The sequence below is a fragment of the Papio anubis genome, chromosome 14 (genome assembly GCF_008728515.1).
Source record: "Papio anubis isolate 15944 chromosome 14, Panubis1.0, whole genome shotgun sequence".
NCBI lineage: Eukaryota > Metazoa > Chordata > Mammalia > Primates > Cercopithecidae > Papio > Papio anubis.
In genome coordinates, this window is record NC_044989.1 from 36,997,562 (window position 1) to 37,013,273 (window position 15,712).

Below are 15,712 nucleotides of genomic sequence, written 5' to 3' on the forward strand. Positions count from 1 at the left end.
AACATGAAAATGGTAAGGACAAATAAATAATCCACAGTTGAGGTACTTACTGCCAGACATCAAGTAAAGGCCATTAGGATCAACTGCTAAACTTGTAACAGCTTCTAGGTGGGCTACCATCGAGTGGATCAGTTTGCCTTTGGAAAAAGAGATGGATATTCCTTATTAATGCCTTTCCTCATCGTCTATATATGCCAGTTACCATGTCATGCTGGTTTCTCCAGTCATCCCTCTCTGTGTGCTTACTGTATGAACAGCTTTTTCCATCAACTAAAACAACATGTCTCCCCTCTCGCCTCTAGTCATGGCAATGACACGGAAAACCAAAAAAGCTCAAATTTTAGATTACACTTTTGTCTTTTAATCCACAATATGGAAGTCAGTAATTTCTACACACACCCCTTAAGCCACATTTGTTAATTAGAACGTAGACATTATTAATCACCTACTTTGCATTCTTTAGCTACTGGCAACTTATGAGTTGTGGAAACACAGAATTCAAATTCACAGAGAGAAAACAATGAGGCAAGGAAAAAGGGACAGAAAGAAAACATGGCCATAATTTTGGTGGATACAACATATAGAAAAAAATTTTAAACATTAAATATTCATCACCAGCAGCTAAACAAAGTCACCAAAAGTCAACATGTTAAAGGCAGATACTTAGATAAATATGGCAGCTAATATACGGTGCTTTTCTCCCAGCACAACGCTTCCTAAATTTCCTTTATACTGGTGAAATGTAGTAAAATAAAACTTGGGCAAGTCTCCATGCACAATTCAAATCAATGAGGACCAACTAGTCAGTTTTATAACACAGAAAATATTAGTCCATGGAAAAACGAATACAATGACCTGGAGGTTTTCCATCTGCAACACTAAAAAAGGCTATTTGATAACGGAATAATTGAATATTGAATAATGCTATTCAATAATTGAACAACATAATGACCATATGCCTCTATTTCCAATGTTTCTACTTTTCCCCAATATATACTACTACAACAGATCACAGCAACAGATCATTTTTATTGGTATTTGAGTGAATTTTTCCTGGTGTCCCTAGTGATAACCTTGGCTCTAAAGCCTACATATAGCATCTGCTCACTATTAAATAAACCAAAATGATTCTGTACTAGTCTTAGCAGATTTGGATGGAATGAAGAGAAACTGAGCCGGGAGAGTATCTGTGTTTCAGTGCCTATTCCCTGACTACGAAACCACCAACAAACACCAAAATTAGCCTACTTGTGGTAGGGATTTTTTTTCTTTAATAAAAATCAATTCTTAGTAAATTCTTACCTGTATTGTTATCATAGAATTTGATGTGCCTGTCTTCATGAGCAGTGATGCTGATCGGAAGAGTAGGATGACTGATGACTCTATTTATTTGGCAGGAAGAGTTGGCTGCTAAAAAGAAAAAATTAAAAAGCAACACAATTTAGTCAAAGATATTTTTCACATAAAGAAGAACTAAATTATCTGCCTAAGAGACTGAAAAAGTAGGCTGGCCGTGGTGGCTGAGGCCCGTAATCCCAGCAAGGTGGGAGGCCAAGGCAGGTGGATCACGAGGTCAGGAGATCGAGACCATCCTGGCCAACATGGTGAAACCCTGTCTCTACCAAAAACACAAAAATTAGCCGAGTGTGGTGGCGCATGCCTGTAGTCCCAGCTACTCAGGAGGCTGAGGCAGGAAAATCATTTGAACCTGGGAGGCAGAGGTTGCAGTGAGCCAAGATTGTGCCACTGTATTCCACAGCCTAGGTGTCAGACCGAGACTCTGTCTCAAAAAAAGAAAAGAAAAAAGAAAAAAAAGAAAAAGAAAAAAGAAAAAAAAGAAAAAGAAAAAGAAAAAGTAAATAATGTGACTTTTATTATTTGTTTTTAGTTTATTTATGCTGTGATTGTTTTCAAAATTTCAATGTTAGGAAAGAGCTATACTATACTGATAAATCTGGAAATATTTATAAATTATAATTTCCTGCTATATGTGGGTGCCACCTAAGGCTTAGTCTAGAACCACTAACACTGTTCATTCTACAATGTTCTGTAAGATTTTGCTACTTTAATATAAGTAAGTTCTATCATCACTTACAGGGAGGTAATTCTCAAATTTAAATCTCAGCTCTTTTTGCATACAATGTTTTGTATCACATCGTTATCATCTAAAGATAAATATGACAAAGAGAGCTTCTTAATCCTTAAATCCCTTTTTCACTCTTCCTCATCATAATAGAAATGGTCATCATTTGACAGAACCAGGTTTGGAATCCTAAAAGTCAGCATCCTAACTGTATTTTTTGTTAGTAAGTTCCAAAGAAACTTCAATTATATACACAATGCAATAGGAAAGCACATATCAAGCCCATATTACAGTGAACACATCAAGGTTCAGAAAAAGTTGTGACTCCTCCACAATCAGGTGACAATATCAGTACCTATTCTAACTTCTAACTCTCTCCCAACCTGATGGTTCATGCAGATCACACAACTGCCAAAATTGGTTCCTAAATGATCACACATTCTTCCTGAAAGGCTTTTATTAAAAAGAAATCAGTAATTTAAAACCTCAGTGATTTCTGTTAGGCTTTTTTTAAGAGAAAAGAAACACTGACAAAAAGAAAACACTAATTGAAGGTATGTCAAAGTTTTAAAAATTAAATTATGGTCCAGGGAGAGAAAGGGACATCCTTGTAAAGTATATTACTGGGACAACTGTCAAAATTTGAATATAAATAGTAACTCAGATAATAGTATTGTGTCAATGTTAAGTTTCCTGATTTTGATCATTGTAATACACTACATCAGAGAATGTCCTTGTTCTTAGGAATTACACGCTAAAGGATCTAGGGGATAGGAGCATGATGTCTCTCATACGGTTCAGAAGTTAAAATTATACACATATATAGAGTGAAAAAGTAAATGTGACAAAATGTTAAAAACTGCTAAATATGTGTGAAGGGTAGCCAGGAGTTCTTATACTGTTTTTGTACCTTTTCTGCAAGTTTAAAATTATTTCAAAATAAAGTGTTTAAAAAAATTTTTGAACCCTAGAATAGGTATTACAAGTTTATATTCACATAATAGAAAATACAGCTAAAAACAGTCTAATCTTACAGAATTTTCATGTGGCTCCTAGAAATATGACATCTTAAAAACTGAAGATAGTTTCTTCCCAAAGATAGTGGCAGGTAATTACCCAGCCTGTTATTTAAATATAAAACGTGGCTGGGCATGGTAGCTCACGCCTGTAATCGCAGCACTTTAGGAGGTCGAGGCAGGCGGATCACTTGAGGTCAGGAGTTCGAGACCAGCCTGGCCAACATGGTGAAACTGTCTCTACAAAAAATACAAAAATGAACCAGACATGGTGGCAGATGCCTGTGGTCCCAGCTACTCAGGAGGCTGAAGCAGGAGAATCGCTAGAGCCCAGGAGGTGGACGTTGCAGTGAACTGAGATCGCACCATTGCACTCCAGCCTGGGTAACAGAGCGAGACTCTGTCTCAAAAAAAAAAAAAAAAAAAAAATATATATATATATATATATATATAAACAAAAACTCACTTGACCATGTGGAATAAGTTCTTAGTTACACCTGATTTAGATCCTAAACAAAGAGATGCTTATTCACAAAATTCAGACTATGCATTATTTCCTCCACAGATAATACTCCATTGAGCAATACCTGTTGTAAAGTCCAGCAAGAGAAAAACAGTAACAACAAAAAAAGAAATACTTTAAGTGAAGTATCCCATATATTCTGAGAGAGATGTTTTAGAGAATAGTCTCAATTGCTTTGAGAGCTAGAAAATAAATATGATTGAAATCAAATCATGGAAACAGGCAAAAGAAAGTTCTTATTTGGTAATACTTTTAAGGAAGCTTCTCCACTTGATGACAAATCAGAGAAGTAGGCAGAATGCAAAGAACACTACTCATACCCAGCTTGTGACATATCTGCTTCAACTATCTTTGACTTTATCACAGTCAAATCGCCACTGACATCAACGAGAAGAAGGGTAATTTATTCCTATTCTAACAAACATCCTTCATCACTTTAAACTCTATATAAAATTCACTTTCACCTTGAAGCTTGTTTGGTCTTTTCATTTTTTTTTTAAAAAAATGCTAAATTCCAAAACAGAACAACACAATCAAATATAAATAGCAAGGGGTAGTTCACAGTAAAACATAGTAAGAGACTAATTTAAGTTTGCTTTATGCAACTTTAAAAGTAAAAAACATAATTTAGAAAATGTCAGGACATATTACAACTCAAAATAATGATCATTTATTCCAGTAATGTTGCCTTTGTTAAAAATATTCTTGGAAGTTTTTTTCAAAATATTTCCAGTGTCAGGTAAAAAGTCCTATTAATTTAGGGTCACATCTCTTGGGGGAAAATATGGACTCACTTGCCTAGTTCTCTTTATCCATCTTATCTACCAGACTTGACATCTTATTAACCTGCAGTCATTAAAAAGCACTATTTCCACTCAGGATGTTCACGAATTGGCCATATAATCTCTGAAGGTAATTACAAAAATGTTCTCATCCTTTCTAATTTCATATTAGTTTTTACTTTTACTACTGTAGCTTTGGATCATATATTTAAATGTGATTTTAAATTTATTGAGTGTCTAAAACCTGTAATTTCTTGGTGATATTCTCCTTTTCCAAATCTATCATCTCAGTTTTTATTTTCCTGTCTCTCTTGTTTACATCCAAGTAGCTCAAAGTTCTATTCAGGCTTACTTCCCCACACAAGTCTCCGCATATCAGAAGAAAACAATGAACAACAGGTTAGGAAGGGAAAACGATGAAAAACACAATGGAATAAAGAAACTTTTTGAGAGACAGAGAGTGAGAATAACACAACAATATATGTATACATATGCATGGACATGTTCACACATGGACGTACACACACCCAACATGTAATCACTTTTAAAGCTAGTTCTCAGATTAAAACAACAGTATCTGTATGTGGTATTCTTCATCAACTGCAACCTAAACTGTGATTGTCTGGATTATGGCTAAAGACAGCAAGCAATGGTAAAGAAAGCCAAAAAGCAAAAAAGAGTCTGTAATATCTTCTTCATAACCTGAAAAAGCATTTATTTCCTGACTTCCTGCATCCAATAAGATGCTTCAGGTTTGGAATTCTGAGTGCCACAACATGATCTGTATTGAGCTGTACCAAATCACACTATTAATATAAAATTAAGTTGATTTAAAATATGAAATTATGAGAAACAAAAAATATTTTATTTCCTATTCAGAATAAATAAGGCTTTCTTCAAATAGAATTGAAAATTAATCATTTAGTATAAAATAAAACTTGACCCATTTTTGGAATAGCTCAAATGCTATTTCAAACAGTATAGTTATAAATGTACATAAACTTAACCCAAATTCTTAAAAGGTAAATAATTACATCCTTCTAAGTAACTGTGTTCTGAGATTTAAGAGACAGAAAGCTTTATAATGACAAATAGTTTTCACAGCTGACTCTAGTAGTTATAATTTTGATTATGTTAAAAAAATAAACACAGACTATTTAAAATTGGTATGCATACTTGTATCTACATTGGATTCTAAAGTGAGAATGCGTTGTTGTGTTTCCATGTTAAAGATGCTTGTATATCCCTTGCTGAATGATGCTACCATATGGCTCGGGTCACTGCTTACTAGATCCACAGAGGCGGGGATTCCCAATTCTGAAAGAGAACATATTGAAATAGAATGGCAATTAAACCATCTACTTGACAATGCACTTAACATATAGCAAAACAAATAATGACATGGTTTCCTTAAGAAGCAAACAAGGCTTACCGTAAGAATGAGAATTAGCTCATAACTAATCATTGGAGATTATTTCTTCGCAACTTTTAGCCCTAGTCTATTTATTTCCCTTACCTGCTTAGCGGATCTTCTCCCTATTACTCAGCTGATATATTCATGGAATGCAAGCTTTTATTCAGAAAGCAAATGGAAAACATGTATGAATTACAAATTTTGCTGCTTCCACTCAACCTTGAGCTTAGAGTGACATAGTGGGAATTCTTCATTTTAAAAAACCCATCTCTTATTAGGAATGTTAGCTCATCAAAAATAGAGAAATTAAAAAGTAAATTTTAAAATTATTTATTGTTAGAGTCATGCAAATACCATATGAAGACAACTCATCAAAGCCTGGAGAGAAGTTATAATAGCTCAAGAATAAAGAAGGTATTTTTATTTACCATCTAGAATACATGAAAACTTAGAGCTTATTTATAAACATAAAAAATAGAAGGAAACGTATAAAGTGAATATAATAATCTGATTTTTTTCATTTGGCTCAAAATCTAACTACAGCAAGCTAACAGTTCAAAAATGTGTATATTGCAGAAGAAGATATACAAATAACCAATAAGCAAACAAAAGAAATGCTCATCGTAATTAGCCATCAAAGAAATGCAAATACATTATGATGAAATACTACTACACATCCACCAGAATGGCTAAAGTTAAAGAGACTGACAACACCAGATTTTTGTAAGGATGCAGAGCAACTGGAACGCTCATACATGGCTGTCAAAGGTGTAAAATGGTACAACAACCACAAAATTTTTTTTAAACTTTTTAGTGATTTCACATAAAGTAAAATAAACATCCAACTGAAAGTCCAGCAATTCTACTTCTAAGTCTCTACACACCTATAATGAAAATATACGAATGTTCACAGCAGCTTTACTCAAAATAGCAAAAAACTAGAGACAACCCAAATATCTATCAAGATGTAAATGAATAGACAAATTATGGCTTAATGAAATACTATCAAATAAAAATGAAAGAAGTAATTGATATAACACAAATGAATTTAAAAAACATTATAATGAAGAGTAAAAGCAAGATACAAAGAACATATACTGTATTATTCCATTTACATGAAGTTTGAGTAGATAAAACTAATCTATGATGGAAGAAATCACAACAGTGGGTACCTCCGGTTGGGGATAAGGAGAGGAGGGGATTGACTTGGAAAGACATGAAGGAACTTTGGGGAGATAAAGGAAATATGCTGTCTGTCATATGGTTTGGATCTGTGTCCCCACTCAAGTCTCATGTCAAACTGTAATCCCTAAGGTTAGAGATAGGGCCTGGTAGGAGGTGACTGGATCATGGGGCGGATTTTCCCCTTTGGTGATATTCTCGTGATAGAGTTCTCACAAGATTTGGTTGTTTAAAAGTATGTTCCACCCCCTTCTTCCTCCTGCTCTGGCCATGTAAGACATACCTCCTGTCCCTTTGCCTTCTGCCACAATTGTAAATTGCTTGAGGCCTCCCTAGAAGCCAAACAAAGGCTGCTATGCTTCCTGTACAGAACCGTCAGGCAATTAAACATTTTAAAAGCAAACAAACAAACAAATTACTCAGTCTCAGGTATTTCTTTATAGTGGTACGAGAATGGGCAAATATAGTCTTTTTTTTTTTTAAAAGAAAATGTAGAGACAGGGCCTCGCTATGTTGCCCAGCTGATCTCAAATTCTTGGCCTCCAGTGATCTTCCTGCCTCAGCCTCCCAAAGTGCTAGGATTACAGGTGTGAGCCACCACACCCGTACTCTATGTCTTGATTGATGTATGAGTTACATGGGTGTACTTATCTATCAGACTCACTGAAATGTATCCTTAATACCTGTTTTTCACTATACATAAATTATATCTTAATTTTTTAAAATCTAAAATCTGTGTGTTCTTTCACCAAAAACCATTCCTTTAAAAATTACAGGCCAGGTGCAGTGGCTCACGCCTGTAATCCCAGCACTTTGGGAGGCTGAGGCAGGTGAATCACTTGAGGTCAGGAGTTCGAGACCAGCCTGGCCTGTAACATAGTGAAACCCTGTCTCTACTAAAAAAAAAAAAAATACAAAAATTAGCTGAGTGTGGTGGTGTGTGCTGGAGGCTGAGGCAGGAGAATTGCTTGAACCTGAGAGACGGAGGTTGTAGTGAGCTGAGATCGCGCCACTGCACTCCAGCCTGGACGACAGAGTGACACTGCATCTCAACAAAACAAAACAACAACAACAAAATTATACATAGGTTGGAAATTCAAACAAACACACTTTCGTTGCTTCAAAAACTTTCAAATTAAATATAAAGCGTTCAGAGAATCATTCATCTGCTTGCTTGTTTTCAGAATAAACTGTTTTATAGGGGATTCAGCAAAATGATTTTTTAAAGTATGTACCTTGAGTATCATTAAATACACTTAGTGCTGGAGCAACCTCAGTTGTATTCCATACACGCAGAGTGCCATCTGCTGAACAGGACAACAAACGCTGATGTGCTGCACTATAAGCCAGACCCCAGACTGCATCCGTGTGGCCTAGCAGAGGGCCTCGTAAAACAGAAGGATCTATACAAAACAGTAAAAATGCAAAATCAGAAAGAAAAAAAAAAATCACAAAGGTACTCAGATTTCAGAGAAAGTAAAATATATAAACAACGGCACCTGGTAACAGTATAAAATATGACTCTTGGTTTCTATAATTCTTCTGACAGGCTACAGTAAATCAAAACAGGCTTGGAAATATACAAATGTAAAGTTTAAAATTTTTAAATTAAAATTTAAAAGCACGTATCTTTCCCCTTAAAAAAAGTGAGTATTTCCTCCCCCTTCCTTTTGTCCTTCCATTTGTCTAAATATTTTTAAAGCATGTTAATATAAAATCATTTGAATTTCATTCGTCTTTGGAGAAACCACAACTCATACTCCCTGAGGAAGTGAACAGAGAGGTCCTCTCCCTCTCTGAAATCCCTTAGCACTTTGGCTACACTTCCTTCTGTCCACTTATCGTACTATATGATGGATGGCAGTTATTCCTGAAAATATGACATTCATAATGGACAGGAAGTGACATCTACAGGAATCCCAAATTCTCAAACAGCAGTAACTGAGATGTGGTGATAGTGTATGCAGGGAAAGAGGGAGGGAAGTGGGGAGGTTAAGTAAGCACAGTCTCATGATAAAAGTCAAATTGGAAACTTTATTAATCTTCACAATGATTCTATGAAGTGGTACTTTCAAGAAGACTCACAAATGTTAAGTCTGGAAATGTCAATGGTATTATGTCTTATACCCTCTGTCACACATACCATAAAATATTTATTGAAGACACACTGTGTGTCAGACACTATGCTCAATGATGGAGCCAAATATATGATTAAGACCCAATTCCATCCCAGTCCTCAACAGACAAGGTTGAAAGTACAACAATAGTGACAGACATCAGTTAGCACAGAGAGTAACTGGAATGAGTGAAAACTTGGAGAGTGAAACCTAGAATTTACAGATGTCAGCCAGCTGAAGATGAAGGGGACAGAATGCTTGACAAGGAGGTAGCACCCACGAAACCACATGAAAAAAGAAACAGCATGATATGCAAGGAAATATATAAGCAATTCAGTATTACTGGAGTGTGGACTTTGAAGCAGGAAGCAGATGGGATGAGGGCATCTAGTCTATGATGTGATTTCTACTACATATTAAGGAACTTGGAAATTATCCTGAAAGCAACAAGGAATCTGTCTCCAGGGGCAGCAGGATCAAGTATGTATTTAATAAGGTAAGCTTGGTAGTAGTACAGAAGACAGATTGGATAGAATCAAGACAAAGGCAAGGGATTGTTTCAGCAGACAAAAAGAGTGACAAAGACCTAAGGCCAGGGGAAGCAGTGAGAGGGCCAGAGCAGAAAAAGTAAACTCAAGAAACATTTAGGGAGTCTTTACCAAAAAACTAGGTAATTAGTAAGTGGGGACAGTGTGACAGAACAGGGAATCCAAAATAATTCTTAGGTTTCTAGTTTGGGTGATTCTCATAGTGCCACCAACTAAAAAAGAATATACAGGAGAAGAAACACAGAACATGCTAGGATTTACAGACCATTCAACAGTCATCCTGAAATTCCTGTAGTCAATCTGAAGCTCAAAGATTTAAGCACAGATGTAGATTCAGTCTCTCAAGGAATGTTTGTACACTGAAAAAAGTTAGGGTCTGGGTCTTGATAAATGTCAATATTTAAGGCAAGAAAAATAAAAGCAGTTTATGAAGGACAGAGAATAGAAATTGTCACAAAGTGTCAAAATGCCAATAGCATGGACAGATTTCAAAAAGGATGGAGTTGTTAACAATCTCAGATACAGCCAATACATCGAGTAAAATAAGGACTGTAAAATATTCTTGGATCAGGCAATTAGTTACTGACAATCTTGTTATATGTAAGTGTTAAGAGCCAGAAGCCAGTATGCAGAAGGATGAAGCACAGAGAAAAAACATGAAATTAGTAACTGGTAATTATGTTTTCTAGACAATACCATCAAAGAAACAGATCATGAGGGAATGAGAGGAACTAAACAGAAGCCAGAGAGGGAAACAGGGTCAAGGCTTCTCCTTGCTCAGAATGGAAGGTACCCGAATTTACTTATTTGCTGAGGGGATGCAAAGGAAGCAAAGAGAGTAAGGCTTAATTAAGATGCAAGAGAACAAAAGCAGAAGAGCAAAAGATTAGAATGCAGTCGCAAAGAGAGACAGATTCGAGTACAGTCCCAAAAGAAACTAAAATGAATAAAGTCAAAATGGGAAAGACTGGCCTATGACAGAATGAGGGACAGTTGATTCTCTAGCAGAGAGGTAAAGGAAGTAAGGAAAGGCATAGAACAGATAACTTATAAGAGAATTGGGGGAGAGTGGGGCTACTTTTCACAAAATATTAATGCTTATTAAATAAATGCTGGGAAAAAATTTTGTTTATTGAATTTCTTATCCTTACTCTGGTTTGGTGGTAAAATTAATCTAAAATGATGATTGAATTAAAATGCTTTTATGACAAATGTGATACTTCAAACTACTCTAGAACTTAACAGAAAACCAAAATAGCCAATTCCTAAACAGTTTTTACAAATGAATTTATGGTAATATCTATTGATAGATTATAATATGTATTTATGATGTATGGTACTGTTCCCAAAACTAAAGGGCACTTCTTAACTTTTGAGGCCTTTTACCTATTTTGGTGTCATGGACTTTTTAAATTATTAGCTTCTACAGCCCTCCAATAATTGACTAAGGGGATGGCACCAATATTCATTTTCCTTAAAAGCTGTTTGACAAGAATAGTGATGAAATGTTACTATGGCTTAGTAATAATGTACCAAGAACTCTACAGATGCCTAAAATAAGAAAACAACTGTCAATCAAGCCTGTATTTCCAATAAATAAGACTCTGGAGAAGTGGGAACTGTATTTTCAAGAAGAATGTTTTTTTCTTTTCTTCTTTTAGCATTGTATATCAAGTTAATTCCTAAATACAGAAGTCCTTTTTAACAAAATAAAGACGTGGTTCTCTTTACCTATTTTCAAAAATCTCCTATCTCTTCCTTTTACATTCTATGAAAAAATGTGTTTAAAAAATCAATTTTATTCCTTCAGATCTTTGGGAAATCACCTACCATAAGAATCATAGGGGTCGATGTTGGGATTAGTGGTATTCCAGCCCTGGATCAGTCCATCAGTACCACCACTGTAACACTGCTCACCATTGCTACTCATTACCACACAAAGCACTGGACCTCTGGGAGATTAAAAAAAAATAAATCAATTGCTATTCTCAAAAACCAACCTGATAATATGACTTGTTAAAAATAAGCATGTTTAATTACCCAAATGGCTATTTTTCTGCTTTTTATAAAAAATGAAAACTCAGGTACTAGCAAAGCACTGTTCATTTTTCTTCCTCTGGTTTAAGAGGTTGGTAAATTATGGTCTGCATGTCAAATCCAACCACTGGTCTGTTTCTGTACAGTCCTCAAGCTAAGAATGGTCTTTACATTTTTAAAGGGTTATAAAACAAAACAAAACAAAAAACAATAACATGCAACAGAAATTATATGACTAGCAAATCCTAAAATATTTTTAAAAGCCTAACAGCCTAAGTCAGATATTTATTATGTGACTCTTTATATAAAAAGTATGCCAATCTCTGTGCTAAATCAAGAGAAAAGGCACATTCCTTAAACAGAAACAGAAAAAAAAAAAAAAAAAAATGAAATGCATCATCACACACACACACACAAACAATTCTCAAAAAACTTTTTAACTTTTAGTTTCAAGTGTACATGTGCAGGTTGGTTCTAGAGATAAATTGCATGCCTTGGCGGTTTGCTGTACATATTATTCCATCACTCAGGAAAAAAGCGTAGTACCCAATGGGTAGTTTTTCAATCCTCACCCTCTTCCTACCCTCCACAGTCAAGTTGGCCCTAGTGTCTATAGTTCCCTTCTTGTGTCCATGTATACTCAATGTTCAGTTCTCACTTGTAAGTGAGAACATGCAGTGTTTGGTTTTCTGTTCCTGCATTAGTTTGCTTAACCTGATGGCCTTCAGTTCCATGATTTTCCTGCGAAGGACATGATCTCATTTTTTATGGCTGCATAGTATTCCATGGTGTATATGTACCACATTTTCTTTATCCAGTTTCCCACTGATGGGCATTTAGGGTGATTCCATGTCTTTGCTACTATGAATAGTGCTATGATGAACACACATGCATGCATGTGTCTTTATAGCAGAATGATTTATATTCCTTTGGGTATATACCTAATAATGCTGGGTTGACTGGTAGTTCTAACTTCTTTGAGAAATCACCAAACTGCTTTCCACAGTGGCTGAACTAATTTACATTCCTACTAGCAGCATTTAAGTGTTCCCTTTTCTCCACAGCCTTGCCAGCATGTTATCTTTTGACCTTTTAATAACGGCCATGCTGTCTGGTGTGACATGGCATCTCATCGTGTGTTGATTTGCATTTCTGTAATAAGTGATGTTGAGCACTTTTTCCTGTCGGCCACATGTATGTCTTCTTCTGGAAACTATCTGTTCACGTCCTCTGACCACTTTTTAATGGGGTTGTTTTTTGCTTGTTAATTTGTTTAGGTTCCTTATAGATTCAGGATATTGTTCCTTTGTCAGATTCATAGTTTGCAAATATTTTCTCTCATTCCGTGGGTTGTCTATTTACTCTGTTTCTAACGTGTGCAGAAGCTCTTCAGTTAAATTAGGTCCCATTTGTCTTTTTTTTTTTTTTTTTTTTGGTCATTGTTGCAATTGCTTTTGGTGCCTTCATCATGAAATCTTTGCCAGGGCCTATGTCTAGAATGGTATTCCCTAGGTTTTCTTCAACATTTTTTATAGTTTTAGGTTTTACCTTTAAGTCTTTAATCCATCTTGAATTGATTTTTGTACATGGTATAAGGAAGGGCTCCAGTTTCAATCTTCTGCATATGGCTAGCCATCTGTCCCACCACCATTTATTGAATAGGGAGTCCTTTCCCCATTGCTTGTTTTTGTCAACTTTGTTGAAGATTACATTTGTTGAAGTTGTAGGTGTGCAGCTTTATTTCTGGGCTCTCTATTCTGTTTCATTGGTCTATGTTTCTGTTTTTGTACCAGTACCATGCTGTTTTGGTTACTATAGCCCTGTAGTATAGTTTGAAATCAGTAATGTGATGCCTCCAGCTTTGTTCTTTTTGCTTAGAACTGCCTTGGCTATTTGAGTTTCCATATGAATTTTAAACGTTTTTTCTAATTCTGTGAGAATGTCATTGGTAGTTTGATAGGAATAGCATTGAATTTGTAAATTGCTTTGGGCAGTATGGCCATTTTAACAATATTGATTCTTCTTACGAGTATGGAATGCTTTTCCATTTCTTTGTGTCATCTCTGATTTCTTTGAGCAGTGTTTTGTAATTCTCATTGTAGAGATCTTTCACCTCCATGGTTAACAATATTCCTAGGTATTTTACCTTTTTTGTGGCTACTGTGAATGACACTGCATTCTTGATTTGGTACTCAGCTTGGGCATTACTGGTATATAGAAATGGTACTGATTTTCATACGTTGATTTTATATCCAGAAACTTTGCTGAAGTTGTTTTATCAAATCTAGGAGCTTTTGGGCAGAGACTATAGCGTTTTCTAGGTACAAAATTACATTGTCTGCAAAAAAGATAGTTTGACTGTCTTTCTTCCTATTTGGATGCCTTTTCTTTTTCTTGCCTGACTGCTCTGGCTAGGACTTCCAGTACTATATTAAATAGGAGTGGTGAGAGTAGGCATCCTTGTCTTGTTCCAGTTCTCAGGCGAAATACTTCCAGATTTTGTTGTTCAGTGTGATGTTGGCTGTGAGCTTGTCATAGACAGCTCTTAATATTTTGGAGTATGTTCCTTCAAGGCCTAGTTTGTTCAGGGTTAATGAAGCAATGCTGAATTTTATTGAAAGCCTTTTCTGCATCTATTGAGATGATCATGTGATTTTTGTTTTCAGTTCTGTTCATGTGATGAACCGCATTTATTGATTTGTGTATACTGAACTAACCTTGCAACCCAGGGATAAAGTCTACTTGATTGTGGTGGATTAGCTTTTTGATGTGCTGTTGGATTCTGCCTGCTAGTATTTGGTTGAAGATTTCTGCGTCTATGTTCATCAAGAATACTGGCCTAAAGTTTTCCTTTTTGTATATTGGCCTGAAGTTTTCCTTTTTGTTGTATCTCCGCCAGGTTTTGGTATCAGGATGACACTAGCCTCATAGAATGAGTTAGTGAGAAGTCCCTCCTCAATTTTTTTTTTTTTTTGAGATGGAGTTTCATAACTCTTGTCGCTCAGGCTGAAATGCAATGGATGCAATCTTGGCTCATGGCAACCTTCACCTCCCGGTTTCAAGTGATTCTCCTGCCTCAGCCTCCCAAGTAGCTGGGATTACAGACACCTGCCACCATGCCCAGCTAATTGTTTTGTATTTTTAGTAGAGATGGGGTTTTCACCATGTTGGCCAGGTTGGTCTCGAACTCCTGACTTCAGGTGATCCACCCACCTTGGCCTCCCAGAGTGCTGGGATTACAGGCGTGAGTCACTGCACCCAGCCCCTCCTCAATTTTCTGGAATAGTTTCAGTAGGAATGGTGCCAGCTCTTCTTTATGCGCTAGGTAGAATTCAGTTGTGAATCCATCTCAACCTGGGCTTTTTCTTGTTGGAAAGCTTTTTATTACTATCCAATTTCAGAACTCATTATTGGTCTGTTCACAGAATTTCTTCCTGGTTTAGTCTTGGGATGTTGTTTCCAGGAATTTATCCATTTCTTCTATGTTTTCTAGTTTGTGTGCACAGAGATGTTCATAATAGTTTCTGGATGGTTTTTGTAGTTCTGTGGGGTTGGTGGTAAAATTACATTTATCATTTCTGGTTGTGTTTATTTGGATCTTCTCTTTTTTTCTTTATTAGTTTAGCTAGTGGTCTACCTATCTTATTCTTTCGAAGAACCAACTTCTGGTTTCAATGATCTTTTATACGGTTTTTTGTGTCTCGATTTCATTCAGTTCAGCTCTGAGTTTGGTTATTTCTTGTCTTCTGCTAGCTTTGGGGTTGGTTTTCTCTTGTGTGTGATGTTAAGTTGTTAATTTGATATCTTTTTTTTTTTTTTTTAAGACGGAGTCTCAGTCTGTTGCCCAGGTTGGAGTATGGTGGCGGCATATCAGCTCACTGCAACCTCTGCCTCCTGGGTTCAAGCAATTCTCCTGCCTCAGCCTCCTGAGTAGCTGGGATTATACCTGTACTAGGTGCATATATGGATGCCACCGCACCCAACTAATTTTTGTATTTTTAGTAGAGATG

At 36.0% G+C, this 15,712-nt stretch overlaps 1 protein-coding gene across 4 annotated transcripts in view; it reads right to left on the reverse strand.

The window, feature by feature from the left end:
* STRN (striatin) overlaps window positions 1–15,712 on the reverse strand; it is a 130,076-nt gene that overhangs the window by 11,313 nt on the left and 103,051 nt on the right. For all 4 annotated transcript variants that reach the window (XM_031655070.1, XM_031655072.1, XM_031655073.1 and 1 more), the window contains 5 exons: window positions 11,496–11,617; window positions 8,236–8,403; window positions 5,581–5,721; window positions 1,303–1,410; window positions 51–137 (listed from right to left, as the gene is read on the reverse strand). In XM_031655070.1, the coding sequence (XP_031510930.1) occupies window positions 51–137; window positions 1,303–1,410; window positions 5,581–5,721; window positions 8,236–8,403; window positions 11,496–11,617 (626 nt within the window). The remainder of the gene's footprint in view (window positions 1–50; window positions 138–1,302; window positions 1,411–5,580; window positions 5,722–8,235; window positions 8,404–11,495; window positions 11,618–15,712) is intronic.